This window comes from Cupressus sempervirens, chromosome 4 (assembly GCF_028749045.1).
Source record: "Cupressus sempervirens isolate cs-2001-9-10 chromosome 4, ASM2874904v1, whole genome shotgun sequence".
In the NCBI taxonomy this organism is placed as follows: Eukaryota; Viridiplantae; Streptophyta; class Pinopsida; order Cupressales; family Cupressaceae; genus Cupressus; species Cupressus sempervirens.
In genome coordinates, this window is record NC_143121.1 from 623201146 (window position 1) to 623227491 (window position 26346).

At 34.5% G+C, this 26346-nt stretch overlaps 1 protein-coding gene and 1 long non-coding RNA gene across 6 annotated transcripts in view; one reads left to right on the forward strand and one right to left on the reverse strand.

The window, feature by feature from the left end:
- Positions 1 to 25483, forward strand: part of LOC149562762 (transferases, transferring hexosyl groups) — a 94967-nt gene extending 69484 nt beyond the window's left edge. For 2 of the 5 annotated variants that reach the window (XM_089826181.1, XM_089826180.1), the window contains 4 exons: positions 18090 to 18271; positions 18357 to 18628; positions 24664 to 24854; positions 24980 to 25483. In XM_089826181.1, coding sequence (XP_089682307.1) covers positions 18090 to 18271; positions 18357 to 18628; positions 24664 to 24854; positions 24980 to 25147 — 813 coding nt within the window. In that variant the 3' untranslated portion in view covers positions 25148 to 25483. Of the gene's footprint in view, positions 1 to 18089; positions 18272 to 18356; positions 18629 to 18791; positions 18907 to 24663; positions 24957 to 24979 lie in introns of those variants that run through there. The other 3 variants (XR_016363978.1, XM_089826182.1, XM_089826183.1) reach the window with 3 other exon arrangements.
- On the reverse strand, positions 791 to 26073 carry LOC149562763 (uncharacterized). Its single transcript, XR_016363979.1, has 2 exons — positions 25909 to 26073; positions 791 to 1734 (listed from the first exon to the last, which is right to left on the reverse strand). It is a non-coding gene; the product is annotated as an uncharacterized LOC149562763 (long non-coding RNA).
- Between the last annotated feature and the right edge of the window lie 273 nt (positions 26074 to 26346).

Here is a 26346-nt window from a genome sequence, read left to right on the forward strand (position 1 = left end):
TTTACTGTGGATACTCACTTAGTGAAATAATGTGATGTGCTGGTAATCACTTAGGGGACTTATGCTACTCATTCAATGGAAATCGACTGCTTGCACTTCTAAAGGTTTAGCTTCACAATGTGCAATGAAAATATCTTTTGACTTTCCACTTCATTTCTAACTTAAAACTTCTAACCTCTATTACTACTTCTACTTCTACTATGAATGCAAGGAAACTTGAACGGACTTGCTGGTAATCACTTAGGGGACTTACGCTATTCATTTAATGGAAATCAATCACTTGCACTTCTAAAGGTTTAGCTTCACAATGTGCAATGAAAATATCTTTTGACTTTCCACTTCATTTCTAACTTAAACTTCTAACCTCTATTACTACTACTTCTACTATGAATGCAAGGAAACGTGAATGGACTTGGACTCTACTAGATGTAGCTTAATCAGCGACTCCACCCACCTATTGCAAGCTTCTAAGGATATACTTAAATGGTTTTCAAATCAATATCTACCCTCTTCAATCCCATCAATGGATGCAAATTAAAGATTGGATATCAATTGAAGTTAAGTACTTTTACTAGCTCACCACAAAAGGCACTCCTACCATCGGCAAGAAGCTATTGGCCTAGTTTATATTTGGGTCAAACAAGTAAACAACCATAATTCTTTCATCCAACTAAACTACTTCTAAACAACATGAAATGAAATCCTAAGTTAAGTGAGGAAATATGGATCACCACGCAAAAATACAATCTTGATCACAACAATTCACCATGCAAGACACAACAATGAAAAGTAGAGCAAATTTGGCCTTATATTAGCAACAATTCTCCAGCAAGTCCTTTACAAATGAGAGGTGTGGGGTTTATATAGGAGCCCCAATTACAATGAACAGCCAAGATTGATTTCAAATTAAGGGCCCAAATTAATCTATTACAAATCCTAATTAGGGAAACCAAAAGTAGCCAATAGAAAAGAAGCACCTCAAATGAGCCAATGAAAAAATTCAAAGGCTTGGGACCAATAAGAAACATATAAGCTGCCAATTCATTGTACAAGTCATCACCCAAGATGTAGACTTCCTTGCTCTTCTCCATTCTAGCAAAATCAAGGAGTTTAAGCAAAATTTCACCAAGTTCCTCCGTGTTACTACGAGGAAGGCCTCCATGTTATAACTCCATGAACTCTTCAATTCTCAATGCAATCTTTGTCTTAATTCCACCAACTTACCCTAGGGATTCTTCATCATTTTTGGACTTCTTTATCTTGAATGGATGGACTTTACAATGCTTGAAGTCTTGGTATTTTCACCTTCATTGTTTGAAATTCTTTTGTCTTCTTCATCATCAGATTTGATCCTTGGAGCAATCCCTTGAACACATTAACATCTCCTTGGCATATTAAGTCCATTTCCTTGTGTGGCTTGATCATCATCAAGATCACTTCCCTGATGAGAGTCTTGTCCTTGAATTCCTTCTTGCTATCAACCTCAGATTTTTCCTTATGTCCTTTCTTGATAATGGCTTGATCTTTGGATTCTTTCTTCAGCTTGATCCTTGAAGTTTCTTTCCTTTGTTCTAGTTTTAGAGTGCATCATCTTGAAGTGTGGTCCTTTGAACTTAATTGCTTTGAGACTAGTCCTCTTACATTGCTATCCTGGGTCTTGAGCTTGAACTTGTCTTCCAACCTCTCTTGTTCACTTCTTTGTGACTATCCCTGCTCTTTGTCCGAACACGATTCCTGGTACAAAGCTCAAAGTTAGTAAGGATTAAAGACATGAAAATATTCAGTCTATATCATGAAACTGCTTGAATGTATCCATGGATTAAACGATTAATTTCACACTTAGTTTTAATGAGCTAATCCAAGTGAAGCAACAATCAAAATGCAAACAAGAATATCAAAAGACCAAAGATCCGTAATACTTAGACAAACTTATGAATTCTGATTTTAAAATCACTCATGATAACATCCTCAAATCAGTCCCTTAACTTTTCAAATTTACTCCAAACCATGACCTAAGATTCATACAAGACCTTGGAAACAAACAACAATCCAATCATGACAACGAACTAGTTGCTTGGAAGGCTTAAAAATTCTGAAGACAAGTCTGCAATTTCATTTTAATTCCTCTTATGATGATCCCAGCATTTCAAACTAAGAAAAGTCCAAGTCTAGGAACCCATTGGTGAACAATGAACAAAATCATCAAGTGCTAAAACCAAGTTCATGATCAAAACTAACCAAAACTTTTCTGAGGACAAGCCTGAAATGAGTTATAATTGATCCAAATCATGCTCAAAATCCATGCACAATAATTTAATTAAGGGTTGAAACCTGAGTTTGTGCTTATCCATGAGTTAGAACAATTATCCATCACTTAGAATAATAGTATCAGACCTAAGCAAAGCTCTGATCTTCTGAAGACAATCCATGAAAAGTCTGAAAATGCCCACATATGAGTCCTAATTTATCTTAGACCATGACTCAAAGTCTCACTATGGAGTAAGAATCAAGTTTGAGATCAAACATAACAGCAAATTCATCGTCATTATTCTGAAATTCTTCTGAGGATAGAACGTGGTAAGTCTGAAGACATGCCTGCAACATACATCCACTGTGGCAATTTTTCTTAAAAGCTAGTGATCCCTGCATAAGAACAAGCCCCTAACACTTAGTAATGATCCTTAGGATGATCTTTCAAGTTGGTCACTTATGGATTCCCCCTAAAGATATGTGTAAGTCCACATTTCCCTCTCCAACACATCATCCATGGATCCAAAGGCCACATCCCCACTCAAATTTCATCCATGCAAATTGGGAAAATTAATCAAAGGTTTGGATAGGATTCATCTTGTGCTTAGAAAAAAATTGATCTTGCTTTGGCATCACGAGGGGGAAAATCCACCCTAGTATGGACACTCTCAACACTCAGAATTTTTTTTCCACATTTTGCTCTTGGAGGGAAAATCCACCTTATTCTGGACATTTCCAACACTTAGAAAAATTTCCACCCTTCCAAACTCACCTTGAGGGAAAATCACCCTAGTTAGAACAAATTTGACACTATTTGCCTCCTAGGGAAAAACAGCCCTAGTCTGGACAACTTCCAGACTTAGAAAAAATTCCATGTTCCGTCGTTGGTCTTGGGGAAAAAGCAACCCCTGTCTGGATAAATTTCATACTAAGAAAAATTTTGAGCTCGCTCTTGGAGGAAAATCACCCGTCTGGATTTTTCAAACACGTAGAAATTTTTCAAGCCAAAGATCCTTCAAAGCGGTGGAAATTCAAGGTATGCTTGGCTTTTGACTTCCCATACTAAGAATTTTTCTTGAAAATGCCACAATAATAAGGGAAATTCATGTGCAGTCTGAATTTTGGCCAAAATGTGAAGGGAAATTCATGTATAGTCTGGATTTCGGCCAAAATATGAAGGGAAATTCATACATCGTCCGGATTTTGTTTATTTTAATAAAGAAAAAATGATTTTCTTTAGGATTTTAGTCATTGTAAGTGTGGAGAGCCAAATTTTATAAGGACTTTAAGGCCCTTATGCATGAAATATGCCTTTCTATTCAATTTTAGACTAATTGACTAGCCAAAATTTAAATACACCTAGGATTTTACGTTCAACCCATTATAAAATGATTCTGAAAGACTTCAATTTTAACGTTCCCACTTCAGAATCACCACTTGGAAATTTGGCCTCTACATTACCCCTGAGTTTTAAAGCTCTAAATTGCCAAACTTACTGCTTAAAACATTACTGACCTAACAACTACGAGCAAAAAGTGGGGGTCCCCATTTCCAATGGGTTGATGGTGTGAAAACCTCACAACAGACATGAAACACTATTTTAACCTTCTAAAAATATGAAACCACATAAAACATCCATCACGACACAAACACTGAATTTCATGTGGATGGGTAAAGAACCACGGCACACAATAGCTTTCATTAAAGAAATGGGCACCAACCCATATTACATAAGTTCACATGCTATAAAAAAGGAAGACTATATTGTTTGCTCAGAAGATAAACTTCTTGCTATGAAATAGATTCTCTTTTCATCCGATCTTACCAAAATCACACCATGAATAAAATTCCCGTTGACTTAGACAGGAATCATAATTGTTAAACTGAATGCCTAGAAGTTGTGAGTATAGCCCTCATGCTCAAGTCTAAATTCAGAGACCTATTTTTTACCAATCTGTAGCAGAATCTATTCTTTAAAAATACTCACATCTTTCTTCACGTGCTGCTTCTGCCATTTCATTTCCTTATGCCACTGTTATATTATCACCCTTTTGCCCTGATATATTCTATGTGCTGCTGTACACCTCAGAAAGTTTCTTCACAAGGGAATAATAGACTGAAAACGTTTCCAGTAAATAGTACACAGTCATTGCAAACAGGATCAACCCTGCGTATATAAATCATACATTGATTATTTTTGAAAATACTATTTCACCAAAACCATTACTGCTTGATTCCTTCATCATTGACTCCAAACTGTAGTCAAATATATTCTGGCTATATCCACGATTTCCTACACTAATATATCTCACCACACAGGCATTAAAAAGATAATCAGCACACTATTACTTTCAAACAAAAATGACTGAATAAATTCTTGAGAATATCAAATTGTCTCATTTAAGGTAGGAAACACTACTGCATAGTTGCTCCAAATGAGCTGCCCACTCTCACAAGACATTAAAAAAATCCTTTCAGACATAAGCTGAAGCCCCTGCACTAGAGATATGAAGAAAAATGAATTAGTTCCCAAATGGAAACACTAAGTATTGATGAGCATGTGGAGTAAATATGTGATGAAGTCTCAATTATATTAGCCACAATACCAAAAAAATCAATTCAGTTTCATAGAAATTGATATATTTGAAGATTCAACCAATGGCGTTGCACTGAGATGTCTTGCCACAAGCAAGCGGCGTAATTAAGCAAGCAATCAACCAGTTTATGCATCCAACCAAGTATAGCTTAACCAGACAACTAACCAGCTCAAGAAGATAATTGGGTATCTCAACCATGCAACCAAGAAGGTCAAGTAGACAACCAAGCAGTTCATTCCAATTCTCTTTTAATTTGAGTAATTCTCCAAAATTTATAGTACTTAAATCATCAATCTTTGACATCAATAACAAAATATTCAATAGGGGTTAGAATTGAATGTATTTGGGTCATGAATATTTGACTGCCGCTTGAAACAATTGATTCACGGGTCCATCTTGAAGGAAAAGTGAAAACTAAAGCATCATGTGAAGATAACTCTTAACCACTCCTATATGAATAGCAATTGGCAATAAGATATTGGGTTTGAACTTCTATTAGTTAGAGGGACGTTTCTTGGAGATATTCCCCATATAGGGTAGGCATTACTTGGAAGAACCCCAAAAGTATAGAAAAGGAGTGTTGATTTTATAGTGGTAGGAGTTCTCTTTCTTTCTGTTGGGTGGATATTTTGCAATTGATAGTTTTGGGTAAAATCCAGTTGCAAAATGGGATGAACAGTCACAGCGTGTGAGATAGAGTCTCTCCTACCTTAAAGGGAAGGCTCCCCCTTCTCACTATTTCTTGGATCAACTCAAGGTAAGCAAGAAGTTGAGAGATTTTGTTAAGGGTTGTTACCAATATTATTTCCTCTTAGCTTTCAGGAAAGAACCCACTCCCTGCAGAGCGAGTAATGGGCAAGATTAAATCTCTAACTACACTTCTATCTAGTAGTTGGAAACGATGATATCAACAAACCAACACTAACTCAAAGGCTAAGTGAAAGTGTACTATTTTGACTCTAAGTCTGGTCGTACTCTATAAGAATAATCTTTACTATTGGGGTACAAAGACTTCCTGAAGTAAAAGATTCAAACTATTTTGTAAATCAAGAAAGAGATATAAGCTATAGTCAAAGCTTCTAGTTTATATATCTCTACAACTGCTCTCAGTCAAAGGTTTGGCTCTGATTGCTTCCTAATTCCTTTTATACTCAATTATCAAAAATGTAAATCACAGTCAAAGCTTCTAACTTGCACAAGTAACAATTTCACTCAATCAAAGTTCAGTATCAATTGATTCTTTGTATTCACTTTTCTTTCAAAATGGTACTAAACAATCAAAGTTCTGCTTGCACAATTTCTCCAAAGTTCTCTTGCATACAATAAAAGATAGATTTTACAATAAGAGAACACTCTTTTATATAGGCAAAGGAATTGAGCAAAAGATGGAGTAGAAAGTGGGAGAAACTCAATCAACTTTTGACTTAGTCTAATTGAAAGAGAAATTATTGGAGTACATGTCACTACACATGCAATTTGTATTACATGTAATTACACAATTTCATGCAATACATCCTCTTTAATCTACAAACATAAAAAAAAAGTAACAAGATTGTTCTTTAGTGCCTTGAATTTGATGATGACATCACGCGCTATAGGAAGATCAGAAATCCCCATTATCTTTGAGGTGACTTCTATTCTTATTGCATTGACATATGCTGATTTCACAATCTTGGAATTTGCCGACAGAGAATCTTGTAAGTGATTTGCTAAAGATTTGTACAATGTAAACCTGTTCATTCTCTGAAAACCAAAATCTTTAGAATCTAAATCAGCATTGATACTGTTTGTATATTCTGAAGTTATCCCTTCAACTGCAACCAAGTTACCATGTTCGTCAAGAATTTGGCGTCCCATTTGTTCCAAGTCACACGTCATCCTAACTTCTATCCCTGGCAATCTTCTAAATTGGCCTACAACTTTGTTACGAGCTTTCTTAGTGTCTCTTCCTTGTAACCCATGAGTCCATGGCATCTGTAGAACATTTCACAAGGTGGAAGAACGTCACATGTGACCATGGCATCTAGATCAAATTTGGTGATCTCATCCTAATCATTTATAATTTATTTCAAAGTATTAGCCTCCTGAGCCAAAGATGCAATTAAATCATGTATCATTTCTTCAACACTTTTAATATGTCCAAGAACTCTGGTCGTATCTACAATGGCCTATAATCTTTCAGAAATGACTTCTCCCATCCAAAACTTTGCAGCTTCTACTAGCCTTCTCTCTTTAGGTGTCTATGATACAACAACTCATGTTGTGAGGATTGTTGTTGAATAACCTCATTTAAGCGAGCAACCTCCTACTTGAGCTGGCTTTTCTTTTCCCATAATTCATGATTGCTCTTTGACACATTGGAAATTGCGTCTTGATCATCTTGTAAAAAACCTAGTCGTGACTACTTTCCAAGTTCTACCTTGGTGAATTTGTAATTAGAATGGTTAAGTTCTTCAAGTGGCTTGTTCACCAATGACTTAGCAATTTCTACAAACTTAGTCCTTTCAAAATCAACCAAGATCATTGAAACAATCTTATTTTTCAAAGATTTGGACTTAGTTTTCTTAATAGGAAGGTCATCTGGGGGTACGACAACCTTTCTTCTCTTCATTGTAATCTTGCTCAACCATGCAAGTAAACTGAAATTTTCATCTGCAGAAATAGGTACAATGGAGACCATTGGCATTGATCATAATTGCATCTCTGTTGTGACTGATCATGATTCAATTTGTATAGCTGAATTCATAGGTGCATGTTTGGAGGATTTTGTCATGAACAACTCAAAACCAATTAGGGATGTATCAAGTTGAGAAACTTGACCTTCTATGAGGATTGGAAAATCCTCGAACACATTCCCTAAATGTTTACATTGTTCAGCTGTTAAAATGGGAGGAGTTGCTGGAGATATAGGAAGAGCCGATGTATTTACTTTTGAGTTCAGGATAGAAGGTGTGAAAACAACGGAAAATGAATCCAAATCATCATCTATCGTACCCAAAACGGTGCTTCTTACATATGCGATCCTTGAGTTTGTGTAGGCCTTGGAGGAGATATGATCATGACTTCTCCTTCTTCCTTCTCATCTTCTTCATCAAGTCCTTCATCTGATTCTCCTTTTGACTCTTGAACTTGTTCATGTGTCTGAGATAATTTAAATCCCTTTCCACCTTTCAATTTGAATTTGAGGGATTTATTTATATCAGAAGAAGATGCACACCATATTTCGTTGCAATTTCTAATTGTGACTTCCTTCCAAGCAAACCAAAACTTCCACAATCCAAACCCAACTTTGGATTGACCCTTTTAAGACCTTTGATTTTCAACCACTTGTTAGTGTTTGCCATAATTGACTGAAATCGATCAAGGATAAAAGTGCCTTCTTTTTGCTGCCTTTGAAGGTGTGAAAACAGTGGAAAATGAATCCACATCATCATCTATCGTACCCAAAAAAGGTGCTTCCTACATAGATGGTCCTTGAGTTTATGTAGGTCTTGGAGGAGATATGATCATGACTTCTTCTTCCTCATCTTCTTCATCAAGTCCTTCATCTGATTCTCCTTCTGAATCTTGAACTTGTTCAAGTGTCTGAGATAATTTAAATCCCTTTTCACCTTTCAATTTGAATTTGAAGGATTTCTTTATATTAGAAGAAGATACACCATCTTTCCCTACAATTTCTAATTATGAATTCATTCTAGGTGGACCAAAACTTCCACAATCCAAAGCCAACTTTGGATTGACACTTTTAAGTACCTTTTTTTTGTTGTCATTGAATAGGGAAATGGCATTGTTTATCAAAACAAGCCTAATGATATTCTGGATCAAGAATATTACCATCATCTTCAATTTGATAATCAGATGGAATCTCAAGCATATTAAGATCAATAATCTTCTGCAAAGTCAATTTGCAGTAGTCCATTTTCATTATATCCAACTCTGTTCGTATGTCAATCCAAATATCTTCTATACGATGGACATGAGTAAATGCTCTCTTGATTTATGAATTCATCTCTTTGTAATCAAAATCATATCTAGCGTTTAACTTCTTCAATATAATCAACCGAAATTTTGCTTCCATGAGTTTCGCTTTGTGTACAGAATTGATCATATAATGACCGATCACCAAGGGTTTGGTAGAAGAAATACCGAAACTTGGTCTATGTAGAGTATGTTGATCAGATTGAACCTCCAGGAGTTGTCTGGCCAATTCTATTAGAATGATCCTGTCGGTAGCATACCTAGGTAAGGTATATGGTTTTCCTTTGAAATACCCAACTCTTAAATAGGTAAAAGTTGGAAACTGATTAAAGATGCAACCATATTGATTAACCTTATCCCAAGCCTCATCTGACACTCTTTTGACAGACAACTTATCAAACAAGCACTGGAAATGTCCAAAAAATGCAACTTCAACTCTCTTATAGTGATACTATTTCTCAAAGTAACATGATCATAATACTCCCAAACTAGAACTTGAAGACGGTCTCCTTTGGTTGAAAGTCCTGGAAAAGATCCCATAGCAACAACAATATAAACAAGATAAGAATTCATGTAGAATGGTGCCGATGTTGCTACATTAAATAGCTGCTCACAAAGTGCAGTGCTGATGAGTTCTCCCCAAAAGATATGTTCCTTATTATCAATGATTTGGAAAATTATCTTATGCATCCATGGTTCAAAATCATTGGAATCCTTGAGATTGCATATTCTACTGAGAAGGATAATTAGGTCTTTGTATTTTGACTTAAAATTAGATCTATGAATGGCTTTTAGACATCTTGAGAAATTGATTCTCTTAGAATCCAACCAATGTAAATTAACATATTTATGATAATTTCCCTTATTTGCATTCCATATATCCAAAGATATTTCTTTAGTCAAATCCACACACTCTGCACTCTGTGGCACTTTGAAAATCTGTTCAATAACCTCAGGGATCAAGGCTAATAATAACATTACCATCAGCATCCTTAATTGTTTTTTACTTTGGACTAAAACGCTTTGCACATCCTAGAACAAATTCCGGTTCCAGAGTAGCCATAGGAAAGGAAGGCACCAAATGAATATTACTCCTTTTGATGCGTTTCATTTCATGATTAGCGAGAGCTTCTATCCTTCGCAAGAAATCAATCATATCCACATGTCCAATCTTTGTATTTGACACACTACCAAGAATAGACGTGAGCTATGATGGAGTTGCATGAGCCAACTCTTTCTCATATTTATATTTCATTTTGCCTTTTGGTTTTGTAGATGAAGGCATTCCTTGTGCTTGTGTTGCAACATGAAAATTCCAAAATGTGAACACATCATCAAAGAATATTGCTTCCATAAAACGTTGATTCTTGATCAGCAACAAAGCTTTGCAATATGGATTAGTCACTTAAAATATCTAGTATGATGATCTTGAAAAGAGACAACATGCATATGTAAAGGCTGAAATATGACTTGAGAGGATGGAAATATGAGGTGGAAATGAGCATTTATGGATATACTTTAAGGCGTGAAAGTTGAATGAATGAGAATGCATGCAAATGATTTTTTTTAACTTTTAAAAGAATGGCTTTAAGTAAAAAATGGGTTTTCAAGATGTCATTGCGTGGAAAGTGAATTACATGTATATGTAACATGTGATTGGGAAAGAAAAGTGAGATTGTATGTAAATGCAGATGGAAGATGAGTTTACATGTAGACAATGAGATGCAATGTGTTATGATAGGAAAAGTGGAATTACATTTAATTGCTCATAAAATGTAATTACATATGAAAGGAATGAATGCAATGTGGCTTGGCATGTGATGGCAAAAATGGAATGAAAAGATGCACTTGCATGCATTAATGGAAGATGGAGTGAAGTGAAACGTACTCAAGTTCTTGGGTAAGAACTTGCAACTTCTTCCAAATGGAAAAGCAAGCAAACAACGAAGACAAGCTCACAAAAGAAACGCGTACATTCAAACATGTCAACAAGCAAGATACCTCAACATGCAAACTCAAATTTGGAATTTGGGAAAAAATCAAAAGTATGAAAATGAGACGTTTCATCATTTTTAAAGAGAAAATGGACTTTTCATGGCATCTATATCAACAAATGTGTAACATCAAGCTAAAACATGCATCAAATCAACAAGATAAGCATGAATTAATTAGCAAAATGGAAAATGTCCACTTGAAGATTAATATGCCAAGAATGAAGGGAAAGAAGTTCCAACTTTGAAAAATTCTCAAACAAACTTGGACCTATTCAACCTTGCAATGATGATTTTGAAAGCATCCAATGAGGTGCTTTTTGGATAAGAATGCCCAAAATGTGCCCTAAGATTCCTCAAAACTCCAATGTTTTTAATAAATGCGAGCTTATGGGACGTTTTTCATTAAAATCATGGTTACAATATGCTATTACATGAGTCGATTTTGGCATTGAATGTCAAAAATGTGACTTCCAATAGCTATGGAATGCATTAATACCACAAAACGCCTCTCTTATATGCAAGATCTTGATTAAAAATGGCCAAATCTGGGTTTTTTTTGTCAAAACGTGCCCAAAAATGGACTGAAAAATGACGATTTTTGCATGGCGATTCAATGTTTAATGCATTCAAATGCAAAAAAACCCTAGGTAGAAGATTTCCTTGACATGGAATGAAGAAATTTGGAGATTCCAAGCGAAAACATATTTTTGGAGGTCAAGTGCATGCATATTTCTCTTCAATCTTCAAAAACTGCTTTCTTGGAGACAAATCACACCTTTTGGGTGCCATTACATGTTTTAAAAACTTAAAAAATGGCTTCCTTATCAAAATCACACCTCTTAGGTGCAAACCCTTGTTTTAAAAACTTCAAAAAGGAGTCTATAGGAAAAATTACACCTTTTTGGTGCTATTGCATGTAAGCAATGGAAGCTACAAGCAAAATCACACCTTTTGGGTGCCATTGCATGTTTTAAATTTTGCTAAAAAATAACCTTTAGTGCAAAATCACACCTTTGGAGGTCACTGCATGTTTTGAAAACACATGAAATATTCATGTCTCACCTTATGGGGGTCATTGCATAATTTTAAATACATATAATGACATGTTTTATGTGTTTTCAAATGACATTTTCATTCAAAATCGCACCTTTTGGGTGTAATTGCATATTTTGATGAAAATGTGCTTGTAGACATGCTATGCGCAACTTAAGTGATGAATTAAACACATGTCAAAATATTATTCAAAAGGGTCATAAATAATATTTACACTATATAGTTAATATAATATGTGCAAATATCATCTTAAAAGTAATATTTATCAAGATTTTTTGATTTAAAACTCAAAAATTAAATTAAACTATATAGTTAATATAGTCACTTAAGTGATAAATTAAAAGCAACTCAACTAAAAAATATAACATAAAGTGCACTATAATTATTTTAAGAGAAAAATCGAAATGATAAAGTAACTTAAAAACATAACATAAAATGAATTTATGTTATATTTTTCAAAAAGTGAATGTGAACTTGAAAATATAACATTGTATTTTTAATTCGTGCAGTTGCACCTAAAAGATCCACTTTTTGGGCACTAAAATAATCATATCTTTTGATTGCCAACTTCGATTAAGCCCTTAGATAGATCAAATTGAAGGGAAAACCAAAGACAATAACTTGAGTAAAACCGAAAGACCAAAGACCAACAAACACACTCAAAAATGAGAAAAAGGGCGTTGAAGGCTTCAAAAATCAAGTATAGGCTCAACAAATAGAAAAGTTAAAAAGACTTGACGAAAGCCTTCAATAAAAAGATTCATTATATCAATTGTAATTGATTGGTTGATCAATACTAACCAATTAAATAATGCACCAAACTCAGATTGTAGTGACAAAATGCAGGACAACACTTTCCTAAATTCAAAATAAATAAATAAATAATTTATTTTAAGTGCACTATAATTATTTTAAGAGAAAAATCGAAATGATAAAGTAACTTAAAAACATAACATAAAATGAATTTATGTTATATTTTTCAAAAAGTGTATGTGAACTTGAAAATATAACGTTATATTTTTAATTCGTGTAGTTGCACCTAAAAGATCCACTTTTTGGGCACTAAAATGATATATCTTTTGATTGCCAACTTCGATTAAGCCCTTAAATAGACCAAATTGAAGGGAAAACCGAAGACAATAACTTGAGTAAAACCGAAAGACCAAAGACCAACAAACACACTAAAAAACAAGTAAAAGGGCGTTGAAGGCTTCAAAAATCAAGTATAGGCTCGACAAATAGAAAAGTTAAAAAGACTTGACGAAAGCCTTCAATAAAAAGATTCATTATATCAATTGTAATTGATTGGTTGATCAATACTAACCAATTAAATAACACACCAAACTCAGATAAATGTGAAACTAAGTTGAAAAAGTTTCGTACTATTACTTACATTCTATAGTGACAAAATGCAGGACAACACTTTCCTAAATTCAAAATAAATAAATAAATTATAGGGCTGACTCAAAGTGGAGTAATGCTTCATTTTTGGCAAAGTCATCTTTGCATGTAAGAAGCTGACTCTTCATTGTCATGGCAAGTTTAATATTCTTAAAGAAGGCTTTTGCATGAACATACAAATTGATTTTTTTGTTTCAAGGATATGGTTACGAAGGAGAATTAATTATGGTTCTCTTGTTCATATCAAGAGAGAGGTGCCCTTATGATTGCTTCAGTTCAACCTAATGTTTGGCTAAAATTGTCATTCAGACTTTTGTTCTTTTGTTATATCTATAAGCTAAGGAGCTGACCTTGGTTTTGGTTCGAATTTAGATTCAGGGGTTTGGCAAAAAAAATTGTGGGCCAAAGCTTGATTATGTGGGTATATATATAGGCTTCTTTGAAAAATATATGTATGTATGTTCATAGATTCCATACATGTAGGATGTCAATGCTCATTCATCATTAGTTCAAAACTTCAAAGTCCAAACTGAAAATTTAAATCACAAGCCATATTTCAATGCTTCATATTTAATAATTAAATCAGTGAACTTACAATCCGATTCCAAAGTCTTCTTCAACAACTTTGGAATCAAGGTGAATGTTTGGTCGAATTAGGGTTTAGATGGTCATTTTCCGGTCAGGTTTCACTTTAATTTAAAAACAAATATAGAAAAAGTCAAAGCAAGTCCCTTTTTCCTTGCCTAGACGTCCAGATTCCCATGGATCCTCCTAGATTTTGTTTGAATCTCGGTGGGATTTTGAATTCTTTGTGGATTCTTCAATGAGGGATCCGCGAAGAGTCTAGATTTTGTTCCGGAATCCTTTGGGATCAAAGAGGGTTCTAGATCCGGATCGCACCAGAACCAGGATCCAATACTTTTCAGAGGGATTTGGTATCTCAGTATATAAGCAATATATTTGTGGTTGAGTTTTTCTCTCTCAAGTTAGAGGGTATTCACAAGATAATTTTTTGTCCTTTGTTGTATCTTGTGTCTTATTCTGCATTTTCTGTTATTTCTAGGTTGTCTTATTTATGATCTTAAAAATCAACATGGTATCAGCACAATGCTGATTTTGTGCCATTATTTTGTTACTTGAAAAGATGGCCCATATCTTGGGGGATCAATATTAATTGGCATGTAGAGACCTGGCATTTTTCTGTGATTTGTATTAGCTAGAGATTATCATGGACTGCATTATTCATTTTGATCCGGTTCTCATTGTAAGTCAAGATTTGTTGGAGAGGGATTCAGATAGAATTTAGGGGAACCAGCAAACACCCAAGGCTGTGGGCATACAAAAATTGGCCTAACGTGCCATTTAATATAATAATAATCTAAGATCCTTCTAAAACCATAATTTCGACCATGAAGCATTCATTTGTTCATTTGATGATATTTCATATTTCATTTGGTCATTTAGATGACATGGTTGCACAACTTGCCTAAGTCGATGTAGATGAACAAGAGGCAACTCTTCCATGACACAAACATAGCAAGTGGCACAACTAGTGGTTCAGATGAAGTTAAACCAAGTGCTGGCCTTGATTTGTGTGATGATGAAGATGAATTTGAATATTAAATATGAAATATGGCTTGTACTTTGAATTTTCATTGTGTTTTGACATTTTTGAGATTTTTTCAAATCATGAAAATGATATGTGAAGCATTTTATTTATGATTTTATGAGTATAACGCTTCTAAGTTTCTAACTACTCATTATTATATGTTTGAAGTTTTGAATCAATGATGAATGAACATTAATATGTTAAAAGTATGAAGCTATACTCTATGTGTGTGTGTGTGTGTGTGTGTGTGTGTATATGTATGTATGTATGTATGTATGTATAGTTGCAGAACTGGAATCCGCCTCAAAAGAACTTTTGTCAAACCCAAGAATCCAAATCCGTATCAGTTTTAGGATCAGTAACTTAGCATCCAAGTCAATGGCATCTTGGGAATGACTCTTCCTTTTTGGTTTGAATGTGAAGGCTGTGGAAAATTAAGGCAAGGTTATTGAGGTGCACATGGGTCAAGTTTTTGCTCTTCCCTATGTCAATGCCTCTAAATTGGTTCTGACTGAATTCAAACCTAGAAGCATTACAAGGCTAGGACAAAACACAATTTACTAACCTTTGAAGTTTTGTTGTGCGAGCACTATGATCCTACCACCACAAATCTATTCTTAAAGCATTTAAAACTGTAAGAACTAAGTAGAAATTTAGAACTGGTTCTAACTTTCAATTTTCTAATATTAAGCAGAAAATTAAAGGGCATTTCTGTACCTACTATTGTTTTTCCTTCTTTGAATTGCTTGATGAGAAGAAAAATGCCGTCCACCCTTGAAGACCTCCAGCTCATCAAGAATTATCTCATTATTCAGCACCATCTTTGTTAGCATGAATGCTGATGGTATTCCTTTGGGGGAGTATCCTAAGCACTGGAGAACATGTAGCATGATTTACATGTTGCATTCATGAGTGTGTTTGTCACTGATGACAACATAGTATGGTTTCTATGAAGACTAGCAGACAAAGATCAAGGTCGTATAGACAGAGGTTTGATGTTCAGGTAAAGCGTGGTTAAGGACATGATCTACATTGTGTCCTGATGACGAGGTTAAGTGCGCGTGACATAGGTTGAAGATATGCAAAAGATATAGTTGATTTACAAAGAGCAATACAGAAACAGACTACCTGATAAGCAATTTGTGATGATCGGATTATATCTCCTAACAGAGATAGAATCGAGGTGTGCAAAGTTATTTAGTGATAGAGGACAATCTAATGATGATGACAACGAGTGCGCAAGTTCTGCAGTCACACATGTGAGAAGTTGTAAAGACTGTGAGCTGATAGTATTGTGTGGTTGCAAAATAATTAATTATCTTAATGCGGTCCTATTATAATTAATTGGGAAAGCCTCAAGGTCGACTCAAGGAATTGTTTTGAGGACACGATATAAAGGAAAGATGTTTTCCTTGTTTGAGAAGTGTGTTGGATGCGAATTGTAATCAAGGAGTGCAAACAAGAGCAGAGTATTTGGTAAATGTGAGTAAGCGATCCAAGGGATTATTGGATGCGAAGTTGGTGATCTAGTATCAAGATTAGAAGGAGTAGAAGTCTGGTTGACAAGATAGAAGAAAAGGAAGGAAAAGTACAGTTCATTTCTATTTTTCTGCAAGGAATAATTCAAAGATCATTTGGACAGTGGGTTCATTGGTCTTGCCCCTGAAGCTATTTGGACAATGGGTCCATCTGCCTTCTACAACTCCAAATAGGGTTGGCACAACTCCTAACAGGGATTGATATGTATTGAATGTATTTCATAGACTCCTAATTGGGTCCATCCGCTAACAAGGAATATTTATATAAGTACATCATCTTATGGGTATCATCCCCACCGGGGTTTTCTCTTTGATCAAGGGTTTCCCTAGTTAACATATCTGGTGTTATTGTGTATGTGTAGGTGTATCTTGTTATGGTTGCTGATTATATTGCTCATATGGTTAATAGTTGGATAACTAATTCACCCCCCGTCCACCCCACCCCCTTCTAACAATTTTATCTATACACAAAATGGGACATCCCATGACCTCCTCATCAACCTTAAATGTATTGGAGAAATGTATTGGAGAACTTTGGTTGAGGTAGTAGGCTAAGTCATATATCAATTCATGGAGTTGGTTTGTAAATTGGTGATCAATGATGTACTAAATGATCTCATATTTTCTTTTTTTTCCCCCATATAATGTGAAATGGCTTCTTTGCTCCTGTCCATGGCCTGACCAAAGGTTCTATCACCTGCAAAATTGAAAACAAACATTAAGTTAATACAAAATAACCCAAAATAAGAAAATCAAATAGCAAATAGATAAATTCTGTATACCATTTTTGTTTGTAATTTTTACTTACCATGAGTATCTCCTCTTCTTTTTATACGAACTCATCAAAAACTATTATTTTGTTTTACCTTTCCCTGTTTGATCTTTTTGGCATGGAGATTCCATCTAGACATTGCTCATAAACATCTTCTCGAGACAAGTAATCGTAGCTTTTAGGTTCTGGAAAGTGAGGAAGTGGGTAGTTGAGTCATTCTTAGTCACCCAAGCTCATTGTGTTATCTCTAATCAAAAAATGATCCTCATCCAACAATGGTTGTAAATAAATTGGGTTACTTGTTTACTGTTTTAACTCACACTTATGACCCATCCAATCTTCCTAGTGTCGTCTACCACCAAATCTAAGCAGTCTGCAGCACAAGAAGTCGAAGACATAGTGGGATGCCTCTATATAAACATTCTCCACCCCTACTTCTTTGATCACCCTGCCCAATAGATTGCAGTAAGTGAGCACTTTTTATTTCATGCAAGGCATCTACGTACTTAAAAAGAACATCAGTGTGCAACTTGTATATTTCTATTGTAGATTAAGAATTATCAGTTAGGTGTTGGTCTGTGTCTTTTGAATTATTTTGTGAATATTTATAGAATAATTTAAAAAATCATTAGTAAGTTTCTGATTATTTGTATTTTCGTGTACCCATTTGTTTATATCACATTTCCCTAAAATTTTGGAGTGCCTTTGGCATCTCTGGAACTTGTCACCGTATCCTATTGCCCTCAAATGTCAAGCAGGTAAATTTGTTTTATTCTTTGATGCCTTATCCTCTTAAGAATCTTATTGGTCTTGCATTTTTGGATTGATGCAACAATGATTTTGGGTAAATAAATATTTTTTCTTCATGTAGGCTAATTGAGTTATTCTGTTGTGTAGTTGGCGTTACAGGTTCTTTTTGTTGCTCTTCTACGATCAGTGTGTGTCTTTGCTCCATTTATATTTTTTCAACTATATGGATTCTTAAATATTTGTCGCAGTAAGTCATCATCTCAAGGAAGCAGACCCTGGTGTACGGCTAATGTTCCTTATCTATATGGTTTTGTTCAAAGCCATTACTGGTAATTTGCCACTTTTTTTGTTCTTTATCAACTTTTTTAAAAATGGCCGTAATGCCTCTTAAATATTCTTTTCTTTTTGCCACAGGGAGGTTGGCTTCTTGCGCTATTTCCAACTTAAGCAAATACCCAACTTTCTTCTGGCATCACCAATGTTGTTGCTAGGGGCTTGTTCAGTTATTGAATATGCAGTGAAAAATGCTCGATCTCTTTTCTCTTTAGGATTTAAAGCTTCTCATGCAGAGAGGGAAACAGCTTCTGTATTCTATTTTGTAGAAAGGGAGAAAAAATTGAATGAGATTACCATGGGGCCAGAAGAGCTTCCCAATCCACCATTTGCACTTCCATCAGCATCTGAAAGTAAGCTATACTTTATTGTTCTGAAATACAAAAATGCAATTGCTTTATTCTCTTATCTTTTTGCATATGCAAATTTGAAGGGTGTGTGTAAGTTGGAAGGTAACTGTAGTAATGTGTGTTTTTTGAATAATAAAATGAGTCTAATGTAACTATCAAAAAACAGAAATTCTTGACAAGTGTAGACTTTGCTACTGGATGTGCATCATGGGCCTGTGTACCAGATCCAGAAGTGTACTGGTTTAGATGCGTAGTCCAGATGCATCCATGATGCACATTCGGTATGCATCCACAGGCCACTAAAAAATCATTAAAAAGTGTTTTTTTCCCATTATTTTGGGTCACTGATGAAGTATTATACTATCAAATGATTTAGTTTTACAATTCTGTATATTTCTTCAAAAAAAAATGATCACACCCATGTACATGCACCCAAACACATCCAAACCACCCCCCCACCCCCCCCAAAAAAAAAAAAAAATTCACGCATCCACATACTGGGTTCTCATACCCACATTAAAACAGGTAACTAAGAGTTTATAGTACAGGACAATTTAGATTGTCGTACAAATATATTCATGCTTTCTGTATAAAACGAATTTTTGGTTGTCATACAATTAAAAATTCCCTCGTTAATAAGACTAATAAGCATTTACAGGATACCATTATTGTTTGTGGTGTTATTGTCTTGTTGTTCCTCTACTAATATTGGTACATAATCTCCCATTACATCTTGAACTATTTGCTTTGTACTAGTAGATCACTCAAAAATCAAATGGTCACTTGTGATTGTTATCAGTTTGGGATATTGTATTCTCAAATCCATTCATTAAATACTGGAAGTAATGATTGTGTATCAAAGAATGCCTACACAAGGCATTACATAGGTCAAAATTGGGTTGATCTGTTAGCTGCTTCCTTCTCTCTACTACTAACATCACTTAGAGGTGCTTGCATGTTTTGTGGGTACTCTTACCATTGGATTATTAACAGCTTACATGAGTAAAAAAATAAATGCTTGCTTTGAACAATAGTGATTGACTTGAGACTTATCGTACTCCATATAGTGAAAATCCCACCAAAATAAAACTATTTATTTCTTTAAAATGTTTATTTTTCCTTTTTAGTTTTGTTTTCTTGGAATGTGATCATCCCAATTGGATGCTAGAAATTACCTTACCTTGATGACCTTATGGAACTCTAAAATGTTGGACCTGTATTTAGGAAAGTGTTTACAAATCATTTTGGAAATATTTTGAAGTCAGAAAATAGCCTACCATTTACTCATGTTGACGTTTGAATCTTCAGGTGTATCTCCAAATGTGATTGCATGATTAATGATCTAAAGGTCTAAATGGAATCCTTCCTGCCTTTTGGTAATACATGATTTACTATCAGCCAGAAAAAAGGCATAATAATGCACTTGGCTATTGGTATAATCTATAACCATTGTTTGGAATTTCTCAAGATCGTATGCATCTCTAGGTTGATGAGGTCAATGACATTGAAAGTCCAAGTCAACAGAAAAAGCTAGAACTTAAATAAAAGCAAAAGGGAGAAGAAAGTATATTTTGACAATTTAATTAGACACTTTATACCAACTGGAATCCCTCAAGGTTGTATGCATCTCTAGGTTGATAAGGTTGATGACATCGGAAAAATCCATGCGAAGGGGGAAAGCTAGAACTGTAATAAAAGCAATTGTGATACGAAAGTATATTTTAACAATTTAATTATAGACACTCTATCATGCTCAAAATACATGGGCAAAACACATGTAAATTTTTTTTTAAAATAATAATAATAATTAGGTTCACTAAGGTTTAAGAGTTGATTCGCAAGTGCAAGAATAGGTTCACTACATTCATCTTAAGTTAATAATCATGAGACGAAATACATCGATAAAGTTAAATCAATTAATTAAATTAACAAACTAATTTCAATTAATTAAATGACCCATCACTTAATAATTTTTTTATTACTCTTTAAATATTGCATCCTTAGAACAATAGTAGAGCATAATTTACAATAAATTTAAGTCCTATTAATTTTAATCAATAATAAATCTATCAAGCAAAATATCCACTAACGTTATAACTAATTGATTTGAATGTCCAATTAAATAATATAAAACTAATTATTCGAAATGTTACACAAATGAACACCTACTAAAGTAACATCTTACATATAACTAAGTAATCTTTATGTTAATCACAATTTTTATTTGAATCTATAATTCATTAAAACATTCCTAAACTTTAAAGTAACTACTAAACTCAACGTCAATCAAAACTATTAATTAAGCTTTAAGTAAACTTTATTTTAAATTAGTTGGTTTCAAACCTACAATAAGACATTATTGGAAAGGTAATATAATTAAAATTACTTAAAACTAAAAGTAAAAAAACACATCAACCTAGCTAATATTTTTAAAACATATTAACTAAGCATCTTTACATTTAAACTAACTAATCTTTTCTAATGTCTAATGACATTATTAACTAATACTAATCTCCAACTTTTAAAATTACTAACTAAAAATGAAACTAATTTAATAAAACTAACAATATCTTCATTAATTTAATCCTTAACTAAATATTAACTAAAACAAAACTTAACTAAATAATAAAACAACTAACTTAAAAATAAACATTAACTAATACAAAGCTTAACCAAATTTAACTATCATAAGTTTTAAACTAATCATAATCTATAACTAACTTTTAAAAAAAACTTTTAAATAACAAAACAAATTAACCTAAAAACTATCCTTCCTAACATTACTACCCACAATCCTAAAACCACATACCCCACTGCCCAAGTCTGCAGCGTGCTTCCCAAGTGCTGATTGGGCGTACATTGTGGCAGATGTGGCACCCTTCATTCACTGCGCATGGCAGTCCAAGGTGGGCGCGCCAAGAGCAGAGGGTATGGTTGAAGGAAAAGACCCTAGTAATGTTTTTGGCATTAATGCCATACCACATCCTACCAACGCCTTCTAAGGTTTCCCCTCCCACGTCACATCACCCCCATCTAATCCAAGCGCTTTACAAAGCGCTGCCCATCACTATGAAAGTATGAGGCACTCTGCCCAACACCCAAGGCGCTGAACAAACTGCCATCAGCAGGTACAAACCACCCTCTCCTATGCGCAGGGTATTGTAAGATTTTGTCAGTCTTACAACAACAATGACTTGCTTAGACATGACTTTAATGCCACCCAACACATTGCACATCGCTAGCCGGACACATGGGAGTTGTACAAAGGATGCCTTTTTCATACAGAGCATTGACTTATGATAAAATTAAATCTGCCCTTCATACTACTAAGTATGCTAGTGGTGACCAACATGGTTAGTTCTCCTTGAAAGGAATAACAAGCGCCCAAATAGGAGGGGGAAAGAAATATAAATGCTAAAAAGTAAGTTAGGTGAAAGAATAGGATATCTAAGATCTTTAGTTCATTAGCTCATCAATCTATAAGCACTTTCCTTATATATATATATATATATATTTTACTTTTAATTTTAAACTTAAAAAAGATTCCTAAGGATATTCTCTGTTGCAAAGTGGAATTAAACACCAAGCCCATACAAAATCCAGAGGGCATATTTGCTGCTAGGACATCCCTTTTTTTTTGAAAGTTTATATACTATGGCAAGAGCAAAATAAATTTAACATAATGGAATTCATATAAATATCTATTTCTCACTTTATTTTTTTTTGAGAACTAATGGAAGCTAGCAATTTCATGGCTTAAACAAGAAGTTAATTTACTAGTTTTGTCAATCACATAAGATTTAATTTGTTTCCAAATCATCATGAATCAAATTTCAAACTTCTACATAACAATTTTCTTCCCTAACATAATTGAAACTTGAGAATTGCCAAATCAACATTTAAACTATTCTTCCACACTTATACATGAATTAAAAAAAAAAACGCATGATGCAATGCAAGGAGGCTTTTTCAATCCTTTCTCTCGATTAATTAACCTGGTTCAAGGCTCCATCAGGAAAGAACTAGTAAGAAAACCCGACGTCTTTGCCAAATACATCAAAATTTAAAATACATTTTTACATAATAATACAATTCAATTGAATTCTCTTCTAGGGCTTTCACAAGAGATCTTTTCCAATGTTTTCAATGCATCAAGGGAACCATGGAAAGGACAAGAACCAACATGGAGGTAAAACAACATAATATGATGAACAATTCAAGCATGCATTCCCAACCCGGTTTTGCACAATAGGTTCAACATTGAACCAAAATAGGGGGGAGGTGGATTTTCTCAATAGGAGACGTCAATCACCATACCATAACATAGCCCTTTTGGGGCTAAAATTCAAGAACTTCCGTTCTACAAATGCCTTTTTGAGGCCAATGCAACAAGGATTTTCATTCCTTCCCTTCCACAAGAATTCAAATTTTCATACAAGGTATGTGATGACAAGTAGGGGCCCATACACTTTACCCTCTTTTTCTCTTCTCACCATGAGAGGAGACTTTACACTATTGAGGTCCAACTAAGGCCTTTCCCCCATACTTGGCCACTTCTTCCCTATCCAAGGGTGGGTAATGCCAAAACAATCCCCATGAAATCTTTTCAAAAATTCAAAGTAAAACTTAAGAATGACATCCAAAAACAAGATAAGATCCCTCCCAAACAACCTCAACACACATACATGCAATACAAAGAACAACACAAATAACAACACAATGCCTTATGCATGAATCAAAGCATGAACACTATGAAGAACATGATCAAAAGAGTGAAGAACTCCTACCTTCACAAAAAGTTATGGTAAATGACAAGTTGAGAAGAGCTTCCCTTCCTTTTCTTAAATCTTCCTACTTCTTTCTAAAACTAGAGATTGGGTAACAATCCCAAAACTTATCCAAAATGCCTTTAAGTATCATCCCTAACTCAACTAGGCTTCAAGTAACTCAAGATGGAGTTTGAGTCACCAACTCATGGAGGAGACAATCAATTTTCGCAATCAACCAAAAGTAGGGTTTTTGAGTGACTCTAAAAGTCAACCAAAGAGACAAAGGGGTTGGAAAGTGCTCCCCACCCATATCCTTACCCTTAGGGTACTTAAATTTAATGTTTTTAGGCTTTAAAGACTTAATAGAAACCAACAAAAGCTAGAAGAATAGTAAAACCAATTAACAACCTTCAAAGAAAGACAATGCAAAGATAGCACAAATTAACAAGGGGTTTAGTTCCGTCTTTCCATTGGGTTTCCCGGCTAAATTTCCTACACACTCATTGCACACATCAGTAGTTCAAGAAACACATGTATATATATGTAATAATACGTATCAAGAAATTCATGTAAATTAAAGCATCCATTTTTTTACAAATCAATTGTTTATTTCATTCTATTCATTAAAATTGGAAAAGTCAAAGTGTTAGTTCTGCATTCATTCACTTCATCATCGTACATGTTCATAAAGCATTAAATGACGAAATCAAATATTTGAAAGTAAAGCATCACACATCATAAATATCATAATAATGTTCAGTGCATCAAATAATGTTCTGACATATCGAGTCATAAGTATCAAAATAATAATGTGTCGCTATGCTATGATGGGTCGGAGCGAGGCCTCACACACTCTATACCAACCCGAATCTCTCAAGGTCACATGCATCTCTAGGCTAATGAGGTCGATGATATTGAAACTCTATGCCAAGGGAGACAGCTAGAACTGTAAGAAAAACGCATGGGATAAGCAAGCTGAGTTTAACAATTTAATTATAGTCACTCTGTCTTTAGCTTTACTGTATATTGAATTGACTTTATGAATCCTATTCATCATCTAAGTATGTAAACTGTTCTTTTCTTCTAGCTTCATTTTATTGCTTACAATCTAACAACACATGTACATTTTAAGTCTTTTTTAAAGGACCTTGATCTACATAAGCCTAAAATAAATCTACTAGTCTAAATTAAAGTTCTATATGCTTCGCTTGCTTTTTCCAATCAACATCTATCTCTAATGACTAATTCTGGAATTTACTATTTTGGCAGATGTGCGCATTCGAAAGGGAGCGAAAATGGATAAACAAACAAACATACAGGCTGTTGCTGGCATTGAGCATTCTAATGACAATGTTAGTAGCTCTCAGATGAAAGAAGGGTTATTCTCATGTTTAACAGTTCCATTTATACTACAGCTAGCTTTCATGATTTTTATTGCATGCTTTGTCATGCATGTACAGGTACGGAGAGAAATGATCTTGGTGTTTAGTTTGAGACATAGTATCTTTAAAAAAGGATTGCATGCTTTTAAAGTCGTAGATGTATAAACTTTTTGTATTTATTCCTTATTTTGCTTCTTTGACAGGTTGCAACACGTTTCTTGTCTGTGAGTCCTCCAATATATTGGTTTGCATCATACTTTATGGAATCCTTCCCAATTGGTTTCAAGTTGGGATATGTTGTATGGACAGTTTTTTTGAGCTATTTGTTTCTTGGTTGTTTACTTTTCTCAAACTTTTATCCTTTCACATGAGAAGGAGCAATGTTTCTTATTCAGGCTATTCTCAGTTTATTTAATCCTTTGTATGTTTCTATCGTTGGAAATGTTAGCAACGTTCATGGTTTCCAGCCAGTGATCTTTCGGGCAGGATCCTTCCAAGTGGATATAATGCAAGTTTTTGACCCATTTCCCTTCTCATTGATAAAAATCCACAGGGTTTTTAAAAAGCATGTTAAAGTTTGCTTTCCCAATTGATATTTGCTTGAAACATGACATGTGTGGCATGAGGTATGCCATACACGTTGGTATCTTCATTTCCTTTTAGTTATCTAAACAATATTAAAAGATTCTCTTTGCAGTTTACAGATCTGAGAAGACATACTCTTCTGATGATTACTCCCCTGAAATCAATTACACTCTATTGCTTTCCTTTACTGAATACTAGTAAAGTTTTGAAAATTAATTTCTGTTCAAAACACCAGCCTTTTAAGCTGCCAAACACTCCACAAATTGAATCTCTCGACCACAACGGCCCAGTGTAGGCACAAGACACTGAGCACAGAGGACTAGCAGTGGTTTGAAACTTTGGACCTTGGTGGCAACCTTACCGATGAAGTGATTCAACTGCTGCTCTAAATGGGTCACCTGAAAGTTTTGTAACCTTTTTAATTTTCATTGTTCTGAGATTTTAGTTTATTTTGCAGAGATCATGATTAGTTTCTTACATGCAAGTGCAGTTTTCATTCCCCCTTTATCTCATACACCAGTTTTGAAGAAATTAAAAATATACTTACTTTGCGTTTGCATGTTGTGCTTTAATTGGCACGAGATGGATTGCAAACTGAAATGTAGATAACCAATGTTCTCCCCGTGATCTGTATATGCCATGTAGTCTTAGTTTATGCTTGTGCTCGTTTCCTGGGTAATTTTATGGGAAACAGCGGAAGTTCATACCAACAGCATTACACTGGAAGAAGCAGGGAGATATATAAGGAAAAAACCAAGAAATTTCTGAAGACAGATATGACTTCATTATTTTGTACCTTGTTTAGGGGACGGTCCTTTGACTCAAGATGTTTTCACTACATAGGGTATGTTAGCAATTAGATTAGACAAAGTATATTTTGTGAGTTGTTAGTACTGACCATATTTTATTATTGTTTAGACTTTTATAAGCTGTCATGATTAGTTTAGTGGTTTCTAATGGCTTGGTCTTAGCCAAAAAACGTTGG